General features: G+C 44.5%; 1 protein-coding gene across 1 annotated transcript in view; it reads right to left on the bottom strand.

Annotated features, from left to right (window-relative positions):
* The window catches only part of EXOC5 (exocyst complex component 5), a 47231-nt gene that overhangs the window by 8135 nt on the left and 16640 nt on the right, over positions 1–22456 (bottom strand). Inside the window, exons 5-13 of the mRNA XM_054972931.1 lie at positions 11209–11273; positions 8407–8435; positions 8177–8286; positions 7376–7420; positions 6509–6649; positions 4552–4634; positions 2060–2269; positions 1518–1665; positions 142–250 (exon numbers count right to left, since the gene is read on the bottom strand). Coding sequence (XP_054828906.1) covers positions 142–250; positions 1518–1665; positions 2060–2269; positions 4552–4634; positions 6509–6649; positions 7376–7420; positions 8177–8286; positions 8407–8435; positions 11209–11273 — 940 coding nt within the window. The remainder of the gene's footprint in view (positions 1–141; positions 251–1517; positions 1666–2059; positions 2270–4551; positions 4635–6508; positions 6650–7375; positions 7421–8176; positions 8287–8406; positions 8436–11208; positions 11274–22456) is intronic.

Here is a 22456-nt window from a genome sequence, read left to right as displayed (position 1 = left end):
TTCCCTACTAACATCCTAAGTGACCTCTTAACTCCCCTTCAAAATATATAGTTCTGTAGTTCTCGGTCACTTAAGAAATTAATTTCCAGAAATGGTCACACGTCAGCTACTTTAGACCGCGGTATTAAGCATGAAACTCACCAGCCAGCCCAGTTTCCAAAGCATAGTCGATGTGCTCGATGCATAAGAACTCCACAAGCAATGAGAAAATTCTGAAGGCGTTCTTCGGCAAATCTGAAGGATCAGAGAGCTTGGGGGAGGGGGAGGGGAGCAGAGACGTTAGCACTTCTCTGACACTGAGATGTGAAGATTTGTGTGCAAGCTATTTCAAACAGACTACCCTGTGCAGTTCCAACTGTGTGTGTGATGTGCTGTCAAGTCACCTCCGACTCATGGCAACTCTATGAATGAAAGACTTCCAAAACGTCCTATCTGTCAGGTCTGACTATGTCTCTCATGTGATCTAACCAAAGGGACTCCATTTTAATCCTGTCAGTGTTTTAAGCTCTTCTTTTGCAGGTGACAAGCAGTCCAGCAACAGTTATCTTCAAGAAGAGGAATGTTATGACTACAACCTTTCCAGCCTTGGGAAAGTTTCACTCTCTCAGCTTCAAGCCGTTTGTTTTGAGAACTATGGGGGGAGGATGGGGCTTGCTGGGCTATGCTATTCTGCATCTTAACCTTTGCCTGTCATTCGTAACAATACTCGTGTACCAGCCAAGATATTGCACCTTGGTCAGTGGACTACAATGGTTGTTTATATTCAGTAAAGTCTTTTGGAACCAATGGACTCATGTCTAATTGCAAGAGATAGGCTGGACTGCAACTTTTAGTAAGCCACAGTCTGACACTATCGTTAACAGCCGATCTTGCAACCTGGAGGCCGTGGCTTCCTTTATTGAGTCCAGCCATCTCGTTTTGGGTCTTCCTCTTTTCCTACTGCCTTCCACTTTTCCTAGCATTGTTGACTTTTCCAGAGAATCTTGCCTTCTCATTAGCCAATACCATTTTGGAGAGATGGAGCTATGTGCAAACGGGGGATTCTTTCAGTGCGCCGAGACGGCCAGCCTTCCTTTTGTGCAAAGCTCCACAGTCTCATGGTTGCAAAGAAATGCTTGGGTGCATGTGGTCTGCAACTCGGCTCATCCTAGAGCCCTCCACATCTCCCACACAACTATTTCCTCCATCTGGCAACCACACCACTGCCTCTCTCCAGCATCAACGCTACATTCCTCTTTCAACTACATTTCAAGGAGCTTCAGGAAGCACAATCAGAAGTCAATGCAGACAGGAGCACTTAAATTCTGCTGTGCGTTTGGAGATTGGAGTAGTACGTGTGCCTATATAGTCTGGAGAGAGAAGGGCTGAGCGCAGTGATACCCTGGGGAGACTATAAGCAGTATGACCGTCTTGGGGCTGCCATGTACGTTATTCGGACCCCGAAAACAACACCCACCCTTTTTTATAATTGTACTCTTAACGGAGAAAAGATCTTTTTTGTGTGTGTACCCACATACCCTGTGGCACCTTTCAAAAGCTTGCTTGGTTTCTTGTAAGAGATTAACCACTACTTCCTGGGACAGGAAGGTTTCGCCATGAGTATCAATGCTTGGGCCCAGAGGCAGGTTGGTCCGCTGCCTTATTCTCTCTTTGAGGTCCTGAATACTGAAAAGGGATACGGGAGAAGGAACATTTTATTCAAGTCTTACTGCTGTTACTCTTCAGGCAACGCAAAGAAACCTGTAGCAGTTTTACATTTTTACACACTGCGACCAGTAACTCTTTACTATTGTAAACCAAATGTACCAAATAGTATACTTCTGAATCCCAGGGCTAAGAGGCAGTATCAGGTAAGGGCGTGGCCTCTGTTTGCTGGCTATCCACAGTAACCAGTTGTATGCAAGACGATGCTGGACTATTCGGACCGTGGTCTGACCCAAAAGAGTTCTTCTCCTGTTCTCATCCCTTTATAATGGAAAACACACTCGTGTAGATTTGAGGTTACAGCAAACGCTCGTGATAAAAACACAGCAGCAGGAAGACTGAAAACCAAACTTACCCTCCGCTTCCAATGGCCCTCTTCTGGTGGTTTTTCGACTCATAATAGCGCTGCAAAATCACAGAGCTCCTGCCTCTCAAATAACCAATTTCCACCTCGACGTAATTCTCCAAGTAGGAAGCGAAGATAGATTTGATAAGCTTAGACAAGAAAGTCTGCTTATCGGTGCCCAAGTTAAACTCCATCAATTTGCTTGAAAGATTAGTAGTCCTTTATGTTAAATGGGGGGCGGGGGGGGAGAGATAATGAAGAAATGCATTTCTAATCAAGCACAAACAGGTATAATGGCTTGCATCCCACAGAGTCGCTGCATTAAGGGTGATGCTTTCCCATCTGTGCAAGTTTCAGGTAGGTAGCCGTGTTGGTCTGCAGTAAAACAACAGGATTTGAGTCCAGTGGCATCTTAGAGCCTAACGAGAGCTCTAGGGTGTGAGCTTTTGAGAGTCAGGGCTCTCTTTCTCAGACACAAGTAGGAACGGAGATCCCTGAGCGAAAAGGTGGGTGGGGTGTTACAAGAGAGGGCATCAGGATGTAAAGGTACAATGCAGCTTGATTAGATGGGAGGGGTTTAGCAGAGGAGGGTGTCCCTTGTAACACCCCACCCACCTTCGGCTAGGATGTAAAGGCTCAAGGGTCTCCATTCCTACTCATAACTGAAGAAGGGAGCTCTTACACTCTGAAAATCTTGTCGATCTCTAAAGCGCCGCTGGACTCAATTCCATGAGGGCAAGGAGCACTCCCCCAATGAAGGAGACCCTTCAGCCAGCAGAGGGGCTTCCTGAATCAGGGGAAGGCAGAAGGAGGGGCCGCTATTAGCACAACAGATCCACAGGAGCCAAACCAACGACTTGCAAAGGTCACTCGAGGAATACTTGCACCGGCTCTTCCTACATGCGGTTTGTACTTGGCTGGAAAACAAACCGCGTGCACCATGCACGTGGCACCAGTGTTTCGTTACGGCAACTGCTCCGGCTCCAGATCATTCAGTGTGAGAGTCAGTATTTCATGAACAGGAGTTGCCTGTTTTATTTATCACATTCACATCCTGCCCTCATTGGACTCAAGGTACAGTATGGAGGGTTTCCAGGAGGACTCCCATCCAGGCAGTGTCTAGAACAGGGATGGGGAACCCTTTTTTCTGCCGAGGGCCAACTTTATGTTCTGTCCCATACAGGGAGCACCTTTTCTCCCGCGCGCATGATGTCGCTCCAGGAAATGATGTCATCACACAGCGTGCGTGATGACGTCACTTCTGGGAGCGCCGTCGCGCACACAGGAGAAAAGGCACTTGTGTCCCGCTTGTGGTGGTGGCAGCGGCGGCAGCAGCAGCAGCTCTGTCACCAGCGCCGCCTGCCGCCACCGCCGCCTGTTCTCACCATAGCAGCACACGCCGCTTTCGCTAGCACTGCAGGTTGCTCGTGGTGGCGGCAGTGGGCGGCACTGGCAACAGCAGGTGGTGGCAGCAGCAAGAGCGGCCTGCTTTCACCGCCGCCGCTGCCTGCTCTCATGGTGCGGGAGCATGCCCCCTGGGGAGGGGGCGCCTCAGGGAACACGCGCCCAGCCAAGTGGGTAAGTAGGAGCGGGGGGGAGGGGGGATCAGGGGATCCACCCGCTGCATTCGGCTGCAGTGCCGCCGCTCGTCTCTCTCTGCAGGCCAGTCCAAATGACGTTCCCCACCCCTGGTCTAGAACCAGACAAGAGTCCAGTAGCACCTATAAGACCAACAAAATTTGTGGTAGAGTATGAGCTTTTGTGAGTCACAGCTCACTTCTTCAGATACCGTGATGTCTGTTTGTACCTGTGCAAGTTTCTTCACAAGGCTGATGCATTTCCATTCTGTACGGCTAAATGTGGTGCCTTCCATGGAGCTGTGACTCATGAAAGCTCATATCCTACCACAAATTTTGTTAAGTCATAGGTGCTACCGGACTCTTGCTTTTTTCTACTGCTACAGACAGACTAACACAGCTTTGATTCAGCACAGAGTCTCCATCATACCCGTTCCATTCACACCCTGAGGCCACTGACCTTCATTTTTATCCTTTTATCCTACATGACTGAGGATGATGACCGAGTAACAGCCACTGTGTGGCCATTCCTCCTCTACAATCAAAACCTGTTTTCTTGCTGGGAGATCTGGTACATCAACAGTGCTGAGGGGACGTATGTCCACCAATAAAAGGCACTTCACTGGTTTTTGCTTGCTATACTTCTTTAAAACGCTGCTAAAACCTATTCCACGGGGTATTTTGAAATGCCAATGCAATGAAGATGCCCCAAATCTTTCCCTTTTCAATATTCCAGCTGACTGATGTTCTGTGCATGCTTTACTGTCTTCCCCCAAAGCCCCACAGTTCCAAGAGGTGGAAGTTGGCTTGGGCAGAAGATCTGCAAAAGACAGCAAAGGGACAAGGCCCAAACCAAAGAAAGAAAACCAGGCCCGAGAGTTTACGTGCTTATAACTTTTTCCAAGAATACGTTGCAGCACCCACCTTGTATACAGGTCATAGAGGGTCTGAAGATACTGCTCCGCATCTGATTTCTTATGTTCTTCCAACTGATCTTTTATATAACTCTGTAGAGCAAAATTACATTCTCAAGTCAAAATTTCCACTTATTTATCACTCTCAGAAATGGGCATCTGTTACACGTCCAGGGGCATTTCATCCAGTTCTGGGGATGCCCTTTATCCAGCTGACTGTGGTAATGTTTTGCCATGTAAATATTTTCGGTTTATTTCTGCTAATGAACTTGGAGTTCTGATCAAAAGAGTATAGTGTGTTGGTTCAAGGGTTTTTTAAAGTTGTTCTGGGGAAAAGAGGGAGGTTTCAGGTATTGTAATCTGAGGGAAACCTGTGTGTTCTTTTCTTTGTGGGTATTATTAGCCTAAGTGGCAACTGGGGAAAAAATAAGTCTTTGTGACTTTGTTTAGAAACCATTACTCTTATGAACTACTGTAAAACCATTATGCATATGTACCCAGGTTGTCCTCGGAGAAAATGGTCACATGGCCGGTGGCCCCGCCCCCTGATCTCCAGACAGAGGGGAGTTTAGATTGCCCTCCGCGCCATGGCGCGGAGGGCAATCTAAACTCCCCTCTGTCTGGAAATCAGGAGGCAGCGCACCACCAGCTATGTGACCATTTTCAAGAGGTTCCAGAACTGTTCCACTGCGTTCCAGCTGAAAAAAAGCCCTGTATGTACCTATAAATAAACTCTATTTTTGCTTAAGTAAAACATTTATTTTATCTGGTATAAAGGATCCCCTTCTTCCGTACAGCCACCCCCTCACACATGCTGACTGATCTGCGTTCTACCAAACATAACAAAGCTTTCCTATACTACTAGTTAAGCTAAGTGATCTAAGTCAAGAGACTTTGGTGGGAGCAAAAATCTTTTGAGAACACTAAGGAAGATAGCAATATGCACATCTCATAGGTAAAGGTAAAGGTAGTCCCCTGTGCAAGCACTGAATCATTACTGACCCATGGGGGGGACGTCGCATCCCGATGATTTCTTGGCAGACTTTTTGTTGCGGGGTGGTTTGCCATTGCCTTCCCCAGTCATCTACACTTTACCCCCAGGAAACTGGGTACTCATTTTACCGACCTCGGAAGGATGGAAGGCTGAGTCAACCTTGAGCTGGCTACCTGAACTCAGCTTCCACCAGGATCGAACTCAGGTCGTGAGCAGAGCTTGGACTGCAGTACTGCAGCTTACCACTCTGCGCCACGGGGCTGCTTTACACGTATCATAAAGGGAGCAAAATGCCACTTTGTTCGGTTTTTTAAAGCCTCTGCCATAATTGAGACTGACATTCAACCTCCGCTGATACCTGCCATTGTAAAGCTCACTATTTTGTTTCCTCAAATCCCATTTTTCTGTTGTAGCCGAACCCCAACTGCCCCCATGTTGAGGCTTTGGGAGGAGAGAAGATGGCTTCCTAATCCCCTCTATGTTGTTTACATACTTCCACTTGGATTCACATATTTCCCACTACAAATGAAGCGCTAAAATATCTGAATACTGTTAATGCACCGATATTACATATCTGTGTACAGGACACCTACAAATTATTTTCCCAGGGCACTTTTCTCCTCAAGTTAAGTTCAGACACCAAAGTTGAGTTCAGCTAGGAGGAAAAAAATGTGCAAGAAAGACTACAGGGAGGTAAACGCAAGGTAATGGGAATGTTCGGTCCTGTCACCCAGCAGCTCCTTCGGATGGAAGATTCACACACCTATACAATTTACGTATGTCTGGAAACGATTTAAATAAATGGGCACGCCACCCTTGCACCTAGTTTGACCCTGAAATTTGTCAGGTTTGGGGCAAAGATGAAAATATCACATTTTGTCTAACATGCATAAACTGTCGTATTACAAATGCACTGAGTCAAATGAACTTTCATCACACTTCCCCTGACCCATATGAAATTCTTGCAAGTCACCTGAAGTCTGACTTCAAAGATACTCTGGATAAGTTTCGCCAAGACGGTCTCAGGACTGCTAAATATATCTCCCACTTGCTTGTTCACAGTCTGGCAGAGAGCAGCTGTATCTTCAAATATATCATTCCTCACGTAGGCTCCCTGGACATTTGGAAAGAGAGTTTCTACCGTTAAAACACCCACTGCTGTAAAATAAGGTCTTGCAGCCCACCACTCTGGCGATCCCGGTATCAAGTCGTCCTCTGGCCTAAGGAGGGTGTCTCCGTTAGTTCAGAGCCTCTGGCGTTTGAGACTGGAGGCGAGCTTCAATACTGGGTGACGGAATACAAACCAAAGATTTAGCAACACATATTTTTTCTAAATTTGATTTTTACGAGAGCCCACCCACCCCTCCTGGCTTTCCACAAATGATACGAAACAGAATTATTCAAAAAGGCTTTTTACTCAGATAGGAGGGCTATAGTGTAGGGAGGGGGTCTCAGATGATTCGCTAATGGGTCAGGGATCATAGACTTCTCCACTTAGTTGCCTTATGTATTATCTGTTGCTTCAAATACGTACTCCTATGTTCTACCTGTGCTTCATGTGGCCTAATGTCAGCCCTAGAACTGCTTATGTTCTGTTTCAGCATTTCTTCTATATTAGATTCTTGCTACTGCTATGTCTTCGTAAACTGGTGTTTATTTACCTTATGGCATTGTTTACTGTCATTGAGACTGTCAGCATCAAGCCACTGTTTATGGCTTGATACTGAATGTACTAATCTCACACTGTGCAATCCGCCTTGAGTCTCAGTGAGAAAGGTGGGCTATAAATAAACAAACAAACAAACAAATAATAAATAAATAAATTTAACCAAAACCTTACCTCTTGGCACTGTTTTATATACACATCAACACAGTGGGAATAGCCCTACGGAGGAAAGAAATCACGATTCAGCCACATTTTACGTACTGCTACAGAATGTCTCGAGACAAGGGCGCTGGGTATGGTGCATCCTTCCCCCTGGCTCTGTGCTGCTAACAAAGATCACTAGGAAAAGGAAGTTGGGGCCGACCGTCAATGTGCCCCAGTAAATAATAATAACAACAACATTCGATTTATATACCGCCCTTCAGGACAACTTAATGCCCACTCAGTGGTTTACAAAGTATGCCATTATTAACTGACTCCTACACTCTGGCCCGTATGCTTAGTCAAGATACAGTGGTTTGTCTTGTCTCAGACACATTATCTTCTTCATTCCACACTCCTAAAAAAAGAAGCTTCCGCAATCATTTCAGAATAGGGACTTCAATAGGCAGTGTTTCAGTTTCCCAGCTGCTTCACACACACTCAGACTGGCAGTAGCTCTCTGGGATCTCAGGCAGAGGTCTGTCACATCTGCTGCCACCGGATTCCTTTAACTGGAGATGCTGGAGATTGAACCTGGGACCTTTTGCATAACAAGCCAATGCTCTACCACTGAGCCACGGCCTCTCCCCAAGTGTGAATGCTAGGAAACCACTTGCTGGACTAAAATCATCTAATAACGGCTATGTGGTCCTACAGGGGAAACCACATCGTCTGCAAGACCCTACTAGGGTCCAAAAGCCATTAAAATAGTCATAGGTTGAAAAAGTCTGGCCTCAAATTGTGCCCCAAATGGTTTAAAATCTCCCTTCTTACCTTGAAGTGAAGCAAGACAGCAGCCACTTCTCTCATCCTGGAGATCTGCCCCCTTCGCTGAGCATTCGCAAACTCCTGGATCAGTTGGCACTCGAGACTGTGGTAGTTACCTACGAGTGTGTGATTGGCAGGTGGGGGTGGGGGAGAGAAACAGTCAGCGAGGCAAAAGAAACAGGGGCAGTTCCAAGGAGACTCGACAGGGTAAGGGGGCAGCAAAGAAGATAACTTACTTGCTATTTTGGTTTTCACTTCCGAAAACCTGCGGATAAACAACATTAACAATTAAGATATGCATCTTAAAAGAAACTGTTACGTGAGACTTGAATTCCCTTTGCCAAGGGCAGCTTGAACATATTGCATTTTTTTTACATGCACACCCAGATGTTTTAAAAAGTGAAAGTGAATTCAGCACACATGGGGGCCCATACAGGTAACACTCTTTAAGATGGGACTGGCTGTGGCTCCCATCAAACGTCCACTGGCTGCCCATTTGTTTCTGGGTTCAGTTCAAGATGGGGTATTGACTTTTAAATTGCTCCAGAGCACAGCACCTTACCGGCCAGTCTCTGAAGTCCTCCTTTCCTACAGGAACCAATATTATAGGAAGGTTAGATGGGTGGCAAGCTGAGAAAGGTCATGGCATTGAAATTTTGGAAATCCCGTGAGATTCACCTGTCTGCCTCCATTATTGTCTTATACCAGCAGCTGAAGACTTTTTCGTTTTGTTGGACATAAACCCCAGTAAACTCTTATTGGCCCCTCCCTGGTCTGTTTGTGTCTGTGTGTTTGTTTATATTTTTACTGAATCTATATATACGCATTTTAATTGCTATTTTAACGTTTCACATATTTTAATACTCGTTGTTTGCCGTCTTGGGGATCCTGCTGTGGGTGAAAAGGCGGCATATAAATGTTTTAAATAAATAAAAGCGAAGTTGGCTGTGACTTGCACAAAGGCTTTTTTAGCTGCTGACCCTGCAGTTCTGGAACAAGAACGAAAGGCCAGCGGTCCATCTCATCCAGCATCCAGTTTCTCATGGCAGCCAACCAGTTACTCTTGGAGGGCCAACTAAGAGAGCCCCGGAGTGCCCGACTACAAGACGGAAAGGGTGGCGCTGTCTCCACAGGGCTTTCTGGAGCAAGCTGAAATATTTCTATTCTGGAAGGGCCTTTGAGTTAAACTAGCTGAGAGACGGTGCTAGTCATTTACATTATCCCTGATACGAGCTTTGGTTTAAAACTGGATGCTGGTTTTTAAATTAATTCAAAACTGTAAATCAGGGTTTGAAAAGCTGTTGGCTGCCTTGCAGGGATCCCAATGCTGAAAGACACCCGTGTGAGAAGTCCAGAAAAAACATAGCGCACAGAAGAGCGAAAAGGCAAAACTGCACCAGGTGCAGAAAGCCCTTTACTGCCAGCCGATCTTCAGCACAGATCAAATGAGCAAGTCACTTCTGACAGGCAAACAAAACTGAGATACAAAACCTTCTAGAGAAGAATCCAAGCTGGAAACAAACTTTCTTTTTTTATTTATTTCCCTAAGGGAAAGCTCAATTCAAGCTCAATTCTAATGCATCAGGCATCAGTTCAGCAATAAAATCATTCTCTGTTGCCAGTGGTTTCTGTTCTGGCTACGTGGTCACATAAACACATAAACCAGATCCTTGGTCAGTCCATTCGGGTCAGTCTCTATGGCCTACTCAGGCAGCAGGTCTCCGGGGCCTCAGGCCACGGTCTTTCACATCACTTACCAACTGATCCTTTTGGAGACTGCCAAGGATTGAACCTGGGACTTTTTGTATGCCAAGCAGATGCTCTTGCCACTGGGCCAGAGTGGTCTGCCTTCACGTCTGCAGCTAATGACACTGCTGCCCGAGGGGCTACCTAGTCTAACTTGTAAGTTACAGACAGGGGTCATTTCGTAGAAAAAGAGCTGCAGGAACTCATTAGCATATGCCACGCCCCCTTGCCAACACCGGAAGTGTGTCATTAGCATAGCTGATTTGCGTATGCCACACCCCCTGACCTCACCTATCCTGGCTGTTTTGGACCCAATCCTGGCCATACAGGGCAAAAACTGGGCCCAAAATGGCAAAAAGGGGCTGAAAATGGCTGAAAAGGGGCCCAAAATGGTCAGAATTGGGCCGCTGCTGAGCGGGAGAGTGATCCACCACCCGTCAGAGGCCCAATCCTGGCCATTTTGGGACCAATCCTGGCTGTTTTAGGCCCAATCCTGGCCATTTGGGGCCCAATCCAGGCCAAAATGGGCCCAAAATGGCCAAAAATCAGGTGGGCGGGGCCACCTGACACGTGACCTCTTTGGAGAACTACCGGAACTGCGTTCCTGCACATTCCCCCTCGAAATGAGCCCTGGTTACAGAGCACAAACTCCAAAGCAAAGCTCCAAACAGGAGATCAGGCAGCTAAAAGCTCTCTACAAAGAAAATAAATGCAACCTTCCCTGGAAGTAAATTAATCCTATAAAAACACTGGCGCCTCAGCAGAAGAGTCTGCCAAGAAGGAAAAAAGAACAATGGGGTGAGTCAGGGCAGGAGGAGTGGCCCTTTGCCCAGCCTCAAGAAGAACTGATACGGTGTACTGAATCAAGCCTGGGACACTAATCCAAAAGACCTGGGTTCGATTCCCTACAAAACCATCAAGTTAAATGGATTGCACTGGACCGGTCACTAGCGCTTGGCCTACCCTACATCACAGGAGCGTTGTGATGATTAAATGGAGGTAAGGAGAAGCATGTATTCTTTGGAAGGAGGATGGGATAAAGAAGCAATGCAGACTTAAGTAAGGTTGACTCCTGGTGGCTGAGCACGGGGGCCATAAACTGCCACTGCAAAGAGAACTGGAACATTTAATTAAGGATAAAATCGAAAGCGATATTTTTAAAAAAAACACACACACAAAAATGAACCTGAAATGCATCATAATTCCCCACCCCCTCCCCCTTTTGCTTCAAAAAGCAATTAGAAGCCTCAAAGAGACAGAAATCACGAGGAAAGTTGTCAGACAAGCCTCACCTGTCAAAAGGTAATTCCTGTGCTATCAGGTGCAGCTTCTGGATAATATCAGCTGCCTCTTCAATCTGGAAGGCAAAAATATACAATTTAGTATAAAAGAGAGCTAAGCAAGCAGATCGCTTGGTCCTTTCACACACACAGAAACGATATCATTTATTTTTCAAAATCTGAAATATGTGAAAGTGGCAACATGAAGTACCTACCACTCTCCCAATCTGCCTCCCACCGGAGGGTGGGTGCATGGGTGGGTGGGATATGATCCCCCCTGGTCTGCTGAACATCAAGCAGCTTGCCACCCACCCCCATGGGTTCTCGAACAGAGAGACTGTGCAATAAGAATGCCACAATGTTTTTACTGATGTGGTTTAATTACTATACTGCCTGTTTTATATTTCTGTGATCCGCTCTGAGCCTGGTTCTCAGGGAGAGCGGAATACAAATGTAATAAAATAAATGGTTGTTGTGGGTTTTCCGGGCTGTATTGCCGTGGTCTTGGCATTGTAGTTCCTGACGTTTCGCCAGCAGCTGTGGCTGGCATCTTCAGAGGTGTAGCACCAAAAATAAATAAATAAATAAAATAAATTTTAAAAGTAAAAAAGGAGTCACTTGGAACCTTCCTTGCTTAAACTTCTGTCCCATCTTCACAGCTCAAGCCCTCTCTCAAAACTCGTTTAACATTTGACTTGCAGCCCCTACTCACTAAAAGTGATGAAGCGAAATCGTTTAGATGCTTTCAAGTCTGGGTTTCAGCCTGCTTATAGGCCTCAAACAGCCTTAGTCACCCTTCTGGATCTTGTGCTGGGAGATGGACAGAGGGAATGCAACTGTGGTCTTTCTCCTGGATTTCTCAGCAGCTTTCGATACCATCAATCAGGGTATCCTTCCGGGCCGCCTTCCCAGGCTGATATCAGGAGGCACCATTTTGCAGTGGTCCTGGTCCTCCCCTGGAGGATAAGGCGGTGCTAGGGAATCGCTTCTCCTGCCTTTGGCCTGCGGGAGCCCACAAGGTTCCATCTTGTTCCCTATGCTCTTTAGCATCTACATGAAACCACTGGGTGAAGGCATCCAGAGGCTTGAGACGGGTTGTCACCAATAGGTAGATGACACTCAGCTCTACCTTGCCCTTGTGAGGCTGTAGAAACCCTGAACTGGTGCCTGGAGGCAGTTTCGGAGCGGAAGCAAACTAGCAAACTGAAGCTTAATGCGGACAAGATGGAAGTACTGCTGTTAAGTGGAAGTTCTGACGCAAGATTTAATGTGCCGCCTGTTCCAATGGGGTTGCACTCCCCTTGAAGGAGCAGGTCCGTCGTTTGGGGTGCTCTTGGACTCAAGCCTACTTCTGGATAAGCAGGCGGCAGCTGCAGCCAAGAGTGCTTTGACTGGTTAGCCAACTGTGGCCTTTCCTGTGCTGAAAAGATGTGGCCACTGTGACACATGCCCTGGGTACATCTAGATTAGATTACTGCAACATGTTATGTGGAGCTGCCTTGAAAAGTGTTTAGAAACTTCAACTGGTGCGGTATGCTGCAGCCGGGATGTTGACTGAAGTGGATCATAGGGACCATATGCAATGGCCTGGTGCTTTCTTGGCTCCCCACCCTTTCTACCCTGGGTGGAAGACCTCTCCTTGCCTACAGACAGCCCCCCAACCTGAAACGACTTCTCACTCACAATCATGAATCGGCCAGCAGAGTCACCAGCACAGGTACCAGGCCCTGCAACAGACCCAGATGCCAGCTCTACCCTTATATCTACCCAGGGAATACAATTACAGGACCCAATGGCATCAACTACACTGTCTCTGGCTCTTACAGCTGCTCATCCTCCAATCTGATATATGCCCTCATGTGCCAACAATGTCCATCTTCTCTGTACATTGGACAAACCAGCCAACCTCTACGCAAAAGAATAAATGGACACAAATCTGACATTAGAAATGGAAACGTCCAGAAACCAGTGGGAGAACACTTCCATCTACCACGACATTCCATCAAGGACTTAAAGGTCACCGTAGTTCAACAGAAACATTTCAAAAACAGAATCCAACAGGAAGCTGCTGAATTGGAATTCATATGCAAATTTGACTCAGTCAAGCTGGGATTGAATAGAGACTATGAATGGTTATCTCATTATCAGAAGTAACTGACTTCCTTAACAGAAGCAAACTGATCTCCATATCAGAAGGAGCTGTTTGCATCTACTCCTCCCTCCCCTCCCCACCTATATATCTGACCAGTTTCTTCTTGCCCTCCATGCATCTGACGAAGAGAACTGTGATTCTCGAAAGCTTATGCTACAATAAAGTTGGTTAGTCTTAAAGGTGCTACTGGACTCTTTTTGATTTCACCCTTTCTACTACTTCCCTTCACTCCAGAGTGAGTCACACCAACACCATTGTTCCACTACAAACAGAATGAGTTTAATTTCTCTTCCTTAGAAAGGCACAAGGCTTGCTGGGTTGGTAGATAAAGCAATGAGCATGAGTTAGAAGTATTTACAATACTTCTGCATCAGAACAGTTACCGCATCTCGCACACCCCAGCTTCATTTATCTATTTTATTTTTATTTACATTATTTACATCCTGCCTTTCTCACTTACACAGTGTTAAGTCCGTACAATCAACAGCAGGGACGTTCAGTAAAACAATGCAACAGGGTATACGAAATGCAAATTTGCAGATTTTTGAAAACATGCAGAAATCCAATACAGAGCAGGAACACGTGTGTCTTTTGCGTGGATTGTGACTACAGCAAAGAGACTGTAACGTTCAATTCATGGTGGAACGTTACGCGCAGGTAACTTGAGACCCCGCCAACTTACAGTATCACATTCAAGCTACAAGCTGTACACCAGCTTGGCATGACGATGCCCTGCCAGAGACCTCAACATCACTGCTTCAGTTCAGACATCATGTCAAACTATAACGTCGTACTCCCCGAATGGTTAGGAGCTTCCAAAATACACAGCAGGCCACCCACAGTTTGGAACTCCTTGTCTACTTCCAGTATTTATCTGCTCAGCATCCACGTTTCCACTGAGGATACGCATCTGGAGGCACAGCAACAGCCCTAACCATCATTTGCCAAACCAGGCATCACACCAAGCCGCAGCTCAGCTTCACGAACTGTGATTGGTCTTGGTGCCTCAACTGAGCCCCGTGTCCGTTTGTTTCCAAATAACACCTGGAAAATGGGTCATCAAATCTCAGCTTCTGCCCGTAGGAATGGATGTCCAGGACGCTCCTCGCATATGAGACAAATGCCCACAGGGCTGTTAATATAAGAAGAGCCATGCTGGATCAGACCAAAGGCCCACCCAGTCCAGCATTCACACACAGTGGCCAATCAGCTGCCTCCAGATAGCTCGCAAGGAGGGGGGCGGCAACGGCATCCTCAGCAACTGATATAAAGAGGCATACTGCCCTCTGGTATTGGAGAGGGCAGATATCCATCATGACTAGAAGCCACGGCTAGCCCTGTTCTATGTGAATTTGTCCATTCTCCCTTTAATGCCTTCCCACGAGAGCACATCCTGTGGCGGAGAGTTCCACAATTTAACTATGCACTGTGTGAAGAAATGCTTTCCTTGTGTCTGTCCTGCATCTTAACACCTACACAGAGTGGTTTACGAAGTGTGTTATTATTATCCCCACAACTATCACCCTGTGAGGTGGGTGGGGCTGAGAGAGCTCTGAGAGAGCTGTGACTGACCCAAGGTCCCCCAGCTGGCTTCAAGCGGAGGAGTGGGGAATCAAACCCAGTTCTCCAAATAAGAGTCCTGTCGCTCTTACACACTTCACCAAACTGGTTCTCAGCAATGAATGGGGTTTGATTCCTGGTCCAACACGGAATAAAACACCTAGGGGATCTGTGTGCTGGTCAACGAAAGTTTGATCACTGGCTTCCAACACTTCATCCACCCCAACACTTACACGCATTCAGCCTAACTCAATGCTGGGTACATTTAACAATGGATAAGCAAGTATTTTCTCACTCCTCAACTCATCATAAGGACCTTTCCCTTCCTGAGGGTTACGCAAGAGCCAGTTTGATGTAGTGGTTAAGAGCAGCAGGACTCTAATCTGGAGAGCCAGGATTTATTCCTCACTCCTCCGCTTGAAGCCAGCTGGGTGACCTTGGGTCAGTCACGGCTCTTCCAGAGCTCTCTCAGCCCCACTCACCTCACAGGGTGTTTTGTTGTGGGGATAATAATGACATACTTTGTAAACCACTCTGAGTGGGCATTAAGTTGTCCTGAAGGACGGTATATAAATCAAATGTTGTTGTTGTTATTGTTGTGAGAAGTTGCCACTCGGAGGAATATGGCATGAGCCGCTTTGGGTCCTCACTGGGACAAAGGCAGGGCGTAAGTAAATAAATAAATGGAACTCCTTACATCTCAGGCACAGCCTCTTACTGCAGTTGCTGCCTCACTGCTGCACTGCCAAGAAGGGGTGAATGGAGCGTAATGACTTTAGGGGAGGGATCACGATGACTCGGTGGAAAAGCACCCACTTGGCATGCAGAAGGTCCCAAGTTCAATACCCAGCCTCTCCAATTAAACGATCAGATAGTAGGTGATGTGTAAGACCTCAAGCTGAGGCTCTATGAGAGACTGACTGACTGTCCAGCTAAACAATATTGACCTTGGTGGCCTGATCCAATATAAGGCCACTTCATGCATGTGTGTTCATGTGGCTTGATGTCAACTGGAAAAGGTTCAAGGATACCACTATATTTTCCTCTAAAATGGTTTCTACCAATGTCACATCTGCAAATTTAACACAAAGCTTTATAGATCCAGAGGAGTTAGCCATGTTAGTCTCCAGTTGCAAAATAGTAAAGAGTCCAGTAGCACCTTTAAGACTAACCAATTTCATTGTAGCATAAGCTTTCGAGAACCACAGCTCTCTTCGTCAGATGCATCTGACGAAGAGAGCTGAAGTTCTCGAAAGCTTATGCTACAATAAAGTTGGTTAGTCTTAAAGGTGCTATTGGAATCTTTATAATTTTACAAATCTTTATATTCTTCAGGAAGAAGAAATAAACAAAATAAATTATAAGGTGATTCCTCTGCCATGGCTCTATTTTTTTTAAGGCTAAATAGCTGGCCTTTACCCCGTATGAAGGAAATCTTAAACCAACCCCCAACAAAAATTTTAGCCACAAAGATAATGAATGCAGAGGAGTTAGCTGTGTTAGTCTGTAGTAGCAAAATCAAAAAGAGTCCAGTAGCACCTTTAAGACTAACCAACTTTATTGTAGCACAAGCTTTCGAGAAAATCAGCTCTCTTCGTCAGACGCAGATAATGAATACATTTAAGAGCTTTTGCAAAATTCTAGGCTGTGGTGGAGAATGAGACAAGCTAACCTGACAGGTGACATGTTATGTCATTTCACATTTGCATTTTTGTGTGCAAGGATGGCTGAACAGGTTTGGTTACCCATGCAAGTAGACTTCCAGGGGATTTGCAAAACTGCTAGAATTAGATTTTCCAAACTACTAAGGAGGCAATCAAAACCCTCTGAAGTATACAGGAGTATTTGGATATTTGTTTGGGTAAGAGACCCAAGAGTACCCAATGAGAACTGATGAAAATCACTGTCGATCTCTAACAAGGAAAGGCTTGAAAAATGACAGAGACGCAAAAATAACAGAGGTGCAAAGATCCCTGTTCTGCCCTTGAAGATTCATCCCCCAAAGAAGATGCAACTCAGCAAGTCCGATCCACTAGTTAAAAGACTTGCTCCAAGTATAAGTAAACTGCACTAGGTAGACAGAAGGACATAGGGCACACATATAAACTTCGTTCTCTCTACCACCCCAGTATGTGGCTGGCATGTGTTGAAGGGGACACAATTCCCTTGGAAAACCCGGGTTTGCGGCTTGGGGGTGGATGCCTTTAGCCATCTTAATTCAATCTGAGCTAGGCAGGAGGCTCTAGCTATAGTTGAGAGCCACCACAGTGTAGTGGTTAGGGTCGGACCAGATCTGGGAAATCCACCTTCAAATCCCTGCTCTGCCAGAAAGCTCTGATGGACTGACTTTGGGCCAGTCATTATTGCTGAGCCGTGCTTCCTACACAGGACTGCTGTCAGGATAAAAGAGAGGATACGAGACCAGTGAATGCAACCCTGAGCAGCTTGGAGGAGAGAAAGGATATAAACATATTAAACAAATCAGAATGTTTTACACACGGCGAAGAGCATTTGGAAACTGCAACTGATCAAAATGCACCTGCCAGCTGCTAGAAGGGGCTGGAAGCATTCACTTTCGTTTGCTTCCAACTACACTGGCCCCCAATAAACCTCTGAGCCCAATATGAAGTGCTGGTTGTTATCTTTAGAGCCCAAAATGTTCCACAACTACAGTATCTCAAAAACTGCCTCTTCCCACACAAGCCGTCCCTGGCACAGAGGCCACCCATGAAGGTCCTTCTCTGCATGCCCCCACTGTCCAAACTACAGCAGGTGGCTACAACATAGGGGGCTTCCTCCACAGCAGTGCCACGACTCCGGACTTCCCTCCCATGTGATGCCCCCACCATATCCAATCACGCCTGCCTTTGTCATTCACCGGCTATTATCAGTCAGCTTCTGTAATCACTCCGCTCTCCAAGATATAAGGACAGATGGACTCACATCCTAGCTGTATCTGAAGAAGTGAGCTGTGGCTCACAAAAGCTCACACCCTACCACAAATTTTATTAGTCTTATAGGTGCTACTGGACTCTTGCTCTTTTCTACCGCTACAAACAGACTAACACAGCTCCCCATCTTGATTTACTGAGGCTGGTTGCTTTTATAAGCCAGTTTGGTATAGTGGTTAAGAGCGTGGGACTCTAATCTGGAGAACCGGGTTCGATTCCCCACTCCTCCACTTGAAACCAGCTGGGTGACCTTGGGCGAGTCACAATTCTCTGGAGCTCTCTCAGCCCCACCCACCTCACAGGGTGTTTTGTTGTGGGGATAATAATGGCATACTTTGTAAACCGTGGGTGTTAAGTCACCCTGAAGGGCAGTATATAAATTGAATGTTATTGTTATTATTATTATAATGTTGGTCAACAGAGAAACTGAAGGATTTTTTGGGTCATGTTTTAATGTCGTGGCTTGGGGTTTTTTTTTGTATCCCATCCTGTAACTGGTACTTTTTGGTTGGTAGGGTGGGATGGAAATGTTTTTAATAAATATGTGCAGGTGGAAGGAGGGAAGAGGACAGAGATCTGCTCAGCCCCGCTGGGATTCTCCATGTTTATGTGGGCCACATCAGAACTGTATTCTAAATGCACAACATTTTACAATATCGAGGAAGGGAAAAAAATGTCTGATTATGTAATCTAAGATTAAATCAGCAAAGACATGGAAAAAGAAGGATTAAGACACAGAGCTAAATAAGGAGGAAAACAAACAAGGAACTTGTTCTGGAAAGGAACATATATCAAACAAGAGATTAACAGTGCATCCGAAGAAGAGTTACACCAGTCTAAGCCCATTGAAATCAATGGGTTTAGACTGGAGTAACTCTCTTTAGGATTGCACTGTAAGAATGTGAAGAGATTAGGAGAAAGAAATCTGTTGAGAAACGGGCTGGGTCTAAAAGAACAGAGCTCACAGTTGTATGTTACAGAGTTTTATTGACCATGCAATTTTCAAGAAAAATTGGTTCTGAAAAGAAATGAAAATCGTATCTCTGAATGTAAAAGGCTGAAATAATCTGGTTAAGAGGATAATTTTAACACTGATACAAACAAAAAGAGGACCTTAATATTGTTGCAGGAGACTCACATATGTGAGGTCTGAACATCTGTTAATAAACTAGAAGCTTGATGAAGCCTATCCAGTATGCGATGATTTTAAGACAAAAGGGGAACAATACACATTAAGGATGTGAATTATGAGATTGAGGAAATAAAAGAAACTCTTCAGGAAAATTTATCCTCTTAGCAGGAGACTATATGAATAAATTAACGAAATAACTCTTTGGTAATGTATCTGCTTTTAATGCTAACCAGGGGGTATTTTATAAGAACTCCTTTCACAAAGTGCTGGAAATAACTGAAGGAGAAATAATTTTTGCAGGGAGTTTTGAAACAGAACTGATAGGATGAAAAAGCAAAAAAAATTACGACAAGAATACTTCTTGAGAAATTTAGAAGAATTAATAGAAACTCCCTAAGTGTTACTAGGAAGCATTTAAACCTGGATGAAATATGTCAAGTTTTGCAATGTAAACAGTTTTTGTGTTTTATTTCATCTAATTAATGTGGAATGTATGTTTACTGCAGTTAAAAATGCAGGCCTATGAAGAAAGAAGGAGGGAGGTTGGATGGGTGAATGAAGCATGCTGGGATTGAACGGGAGCTGTACCCCCAGTGAACTCTGATCAGGGCCGTTCTGGGGAAAGAGGGAGAAGGAGGGAAGTGCTGTAATCTGAGGAAAGTCTGTGAAAATCATTTGGGCTCACTAAGGGAGGCAGCAACATACAGATCTCCTGAAGGGAGCAAAACAACATAATGTGTTTGGTTTTATTTTAACCACTTCTACTTACCTGTCTCCAGAAAAAAACAACAGAAAATGACTTATATCACAACACAAGATAAGATAAACACTAAAAATATTTTCTTTTGTCGTCATGAATCATTTTCCATTATAGGGTTGAGAGGGCAAGGACATGGGGTGTGACATTGGCGGAATTAGCAACATCTCTACATTCTGGGCACAACCTGGAAGTGACAGTGGATAGCTCCAGGAATCACTGGAAACTCTATGGTAAAACCATCGAGTTTATGGTAAACTCTATGGTAAACCATAAAATTTACCATAGACTCCACCATAGAGTTTACCATAGAGTTTCTCATTATTCCTGGAGCTACCCATTTTCACTTTTGGGTTGTACCCAGAGGTGGTGTACATTTTTATTTTCTCACAGTAACAGCAGATATCAACAGGAGGGCTCCCACCATAGCAGGAGGCCTGGTAAACCTAATCATAACCCTATTTCAAGTAGTTTCTTTCACATAAGAAATGCAAAAATGGCACATTAGAGAAAGATAACTTGACAAAATATGAAGAAGCATTAATAGAATGATTTAGGAAAATTCTAGTGCCATAAATTGACTTCTATTATATGAGGGACTAGTAAGGCATTTGTGAAAGCACCCTTTGTAAATGCAGGATAGTAACATGATTTTTAAAAGCTTGACAAAAAAAACCCTAACAAGAATCACTAGCAGCAAAAATGCTTGAATTAAAAGCGATACACAAAACAGACTGAAATCCTATGTTCACTTAACGGGGAGTAAGCCCCACTGAACATAATGGAACTTTTCTGAGTAGACATACACAGAACGGTGCTGACAGAGACCAATTATTTACAGGTTTTTTTAAAAAAGAACTACTAAATTACAAACACATAAACTGAACAAAAATGAAAAAGAGAATGTAACCCCACAAATAATGAAGGAGGGTGATACGATTCTGCCAAGCGCAAGTCCAAAGGGGGTAGAGAATCTGTGAAGTGCTGCAGGAAATTGAATTCACCCCTCATGGCTGGGAAGATGTATTTATTTTATTTTTATTTATTGCTTTTACGTTATTTATAGTTCGGCTTTCTCACTGAGACGCAAGGCGGATTACACAGTGGCGAGTTAGCACAGTCAGTCTCAAGGACATTTCAATAAACAATGTCATAGGGTCTATAAATGTAAATTTGCAAGGATTTAAAACCAGTAGAAATCTAACAGAGTTGGAGAAATGCTGCCACAGAGCATAAGCAATTCTAAGAATGATACATTAAACAACATAAAACAACCTAGAACTGCCCAGTAGGATCATACATAAAGCAACAGATAGCAAACGGTAGCACATAAAATTTTACTATGGTCCCTGCATTCTACTGATGCATCCCTCTGAGACCACTTCCTTACAGTACAGCCCTCCTATATGAGTAAAAAAGCCCTTCTGAATAATTCAGTTTTGCATTGTTTGCAAAATGTTACATAAAAAAGGTAAAAAACCTATTATAAATATATCACATTTGTTAAGGCAGAAAAAGCGTTTGATTACATGGAGTGGGAGTACCTTTTTTCAAGCATTAAAAGTTTCTTTCTATGGAACAATATTTACCAACTGGATAAAAACACCACCTGATAATAACAATAATAATAATAACAATAACAACAACAACGCTTATATACCACTCTTCTAGACAGATTAGTGCCTCACCCAGAGCGGTGAACAATTTAGTTTTATTATTATCCCCACAATACAGCTGGGAAGCTGGGACTGAGAGGAGTGGCTTACCCAAGGCCACCTACTGAGCTCATGGCAGTAGTGGGATTCGAACCAGTAGACTGCTGATTCACAGCTGAACCACTTAACCACGGTGCTACAGCAGCTCTCCTTCATGTGAGTTGTGAATACTGACTTAACTCTGAAATTCAATTGACCTGTGATACCAGATAGGGCCACCCCTCATTCAACACTTGCTTGTTTAATTTAAATTTGGAATCCCCTGCCGTTAGGATAAGAAACCATTCTAAAAGATCAAAGGTTAAGAAGATAGACAGGAATGATTTAAAAGTGCTGACAATATTGCTATCATTTCTATTCAACCAGAAATGTCACTAATAAGAAACCGTAGTGATAGAAGAATTTAGAACGATATCAGGTTATTAAAAAAAACTAAGATGTTACGTTTTCGTTCATTTAGAGAAGAACAGGATAAGGAAAACAAACAATTCACTTCAAAATCCAGAAAGAACTGGTTCACTATTGACGTCTTATTTTTCTAAAGTTAACAAAGGTTATTACAGGAACAACTATGGATTTCTGGTAAGCAAAAACAAAAATCAGATTTAGATAGGGATCTGTTGAATCCTTATTGATAGTACAGAGGAGCATACGGACAAAAACTATCTTGGATGCATAATGGTACAATTGTCTTGACGGGGAGGAGCATTTGGAAACTTGGCAACAAATGATATCTAGATTCGTTGTGTAGAAGAAAAATCCAGAGAAATGTGTGTGGAGGGAAAGGCTCTCCTCTAACTCCCCTCTTCTTCTATAGTTTATCTGCGTTTTTACAGGAATTGCTCGAAGCAAAATGATATAGAAAAAGCAGGAGATACGAGCACAATTGGTAACAAACCAAACCACGATTTGTTGCCACAGCAACTCACTGATTGGGCCAGTCACACACTCTCTCTCTCAGCTTAACCTATCTCACAGGGCCGTTGTGAAGAG

Source organism: Eublepharis macularius, chromosome 2 (genome assembly GCF_028583425.1).
Source record: "Eublepharis macularius isolate TG4126 chromosome 2, MPM_Emac_v1.0, whole genome shotgun sequence".
Lineage (NCBI taxonomy): Eukaryota > Metazoa > Chordata > Lepidosauria > Squamata > Eublepharidae > Eublepharis > Eublepharis macularius.
Note: the sequence above shows the minus strand (reverse complement) of the source record. Positions and strands in the feature narration are given on the sequence as shown.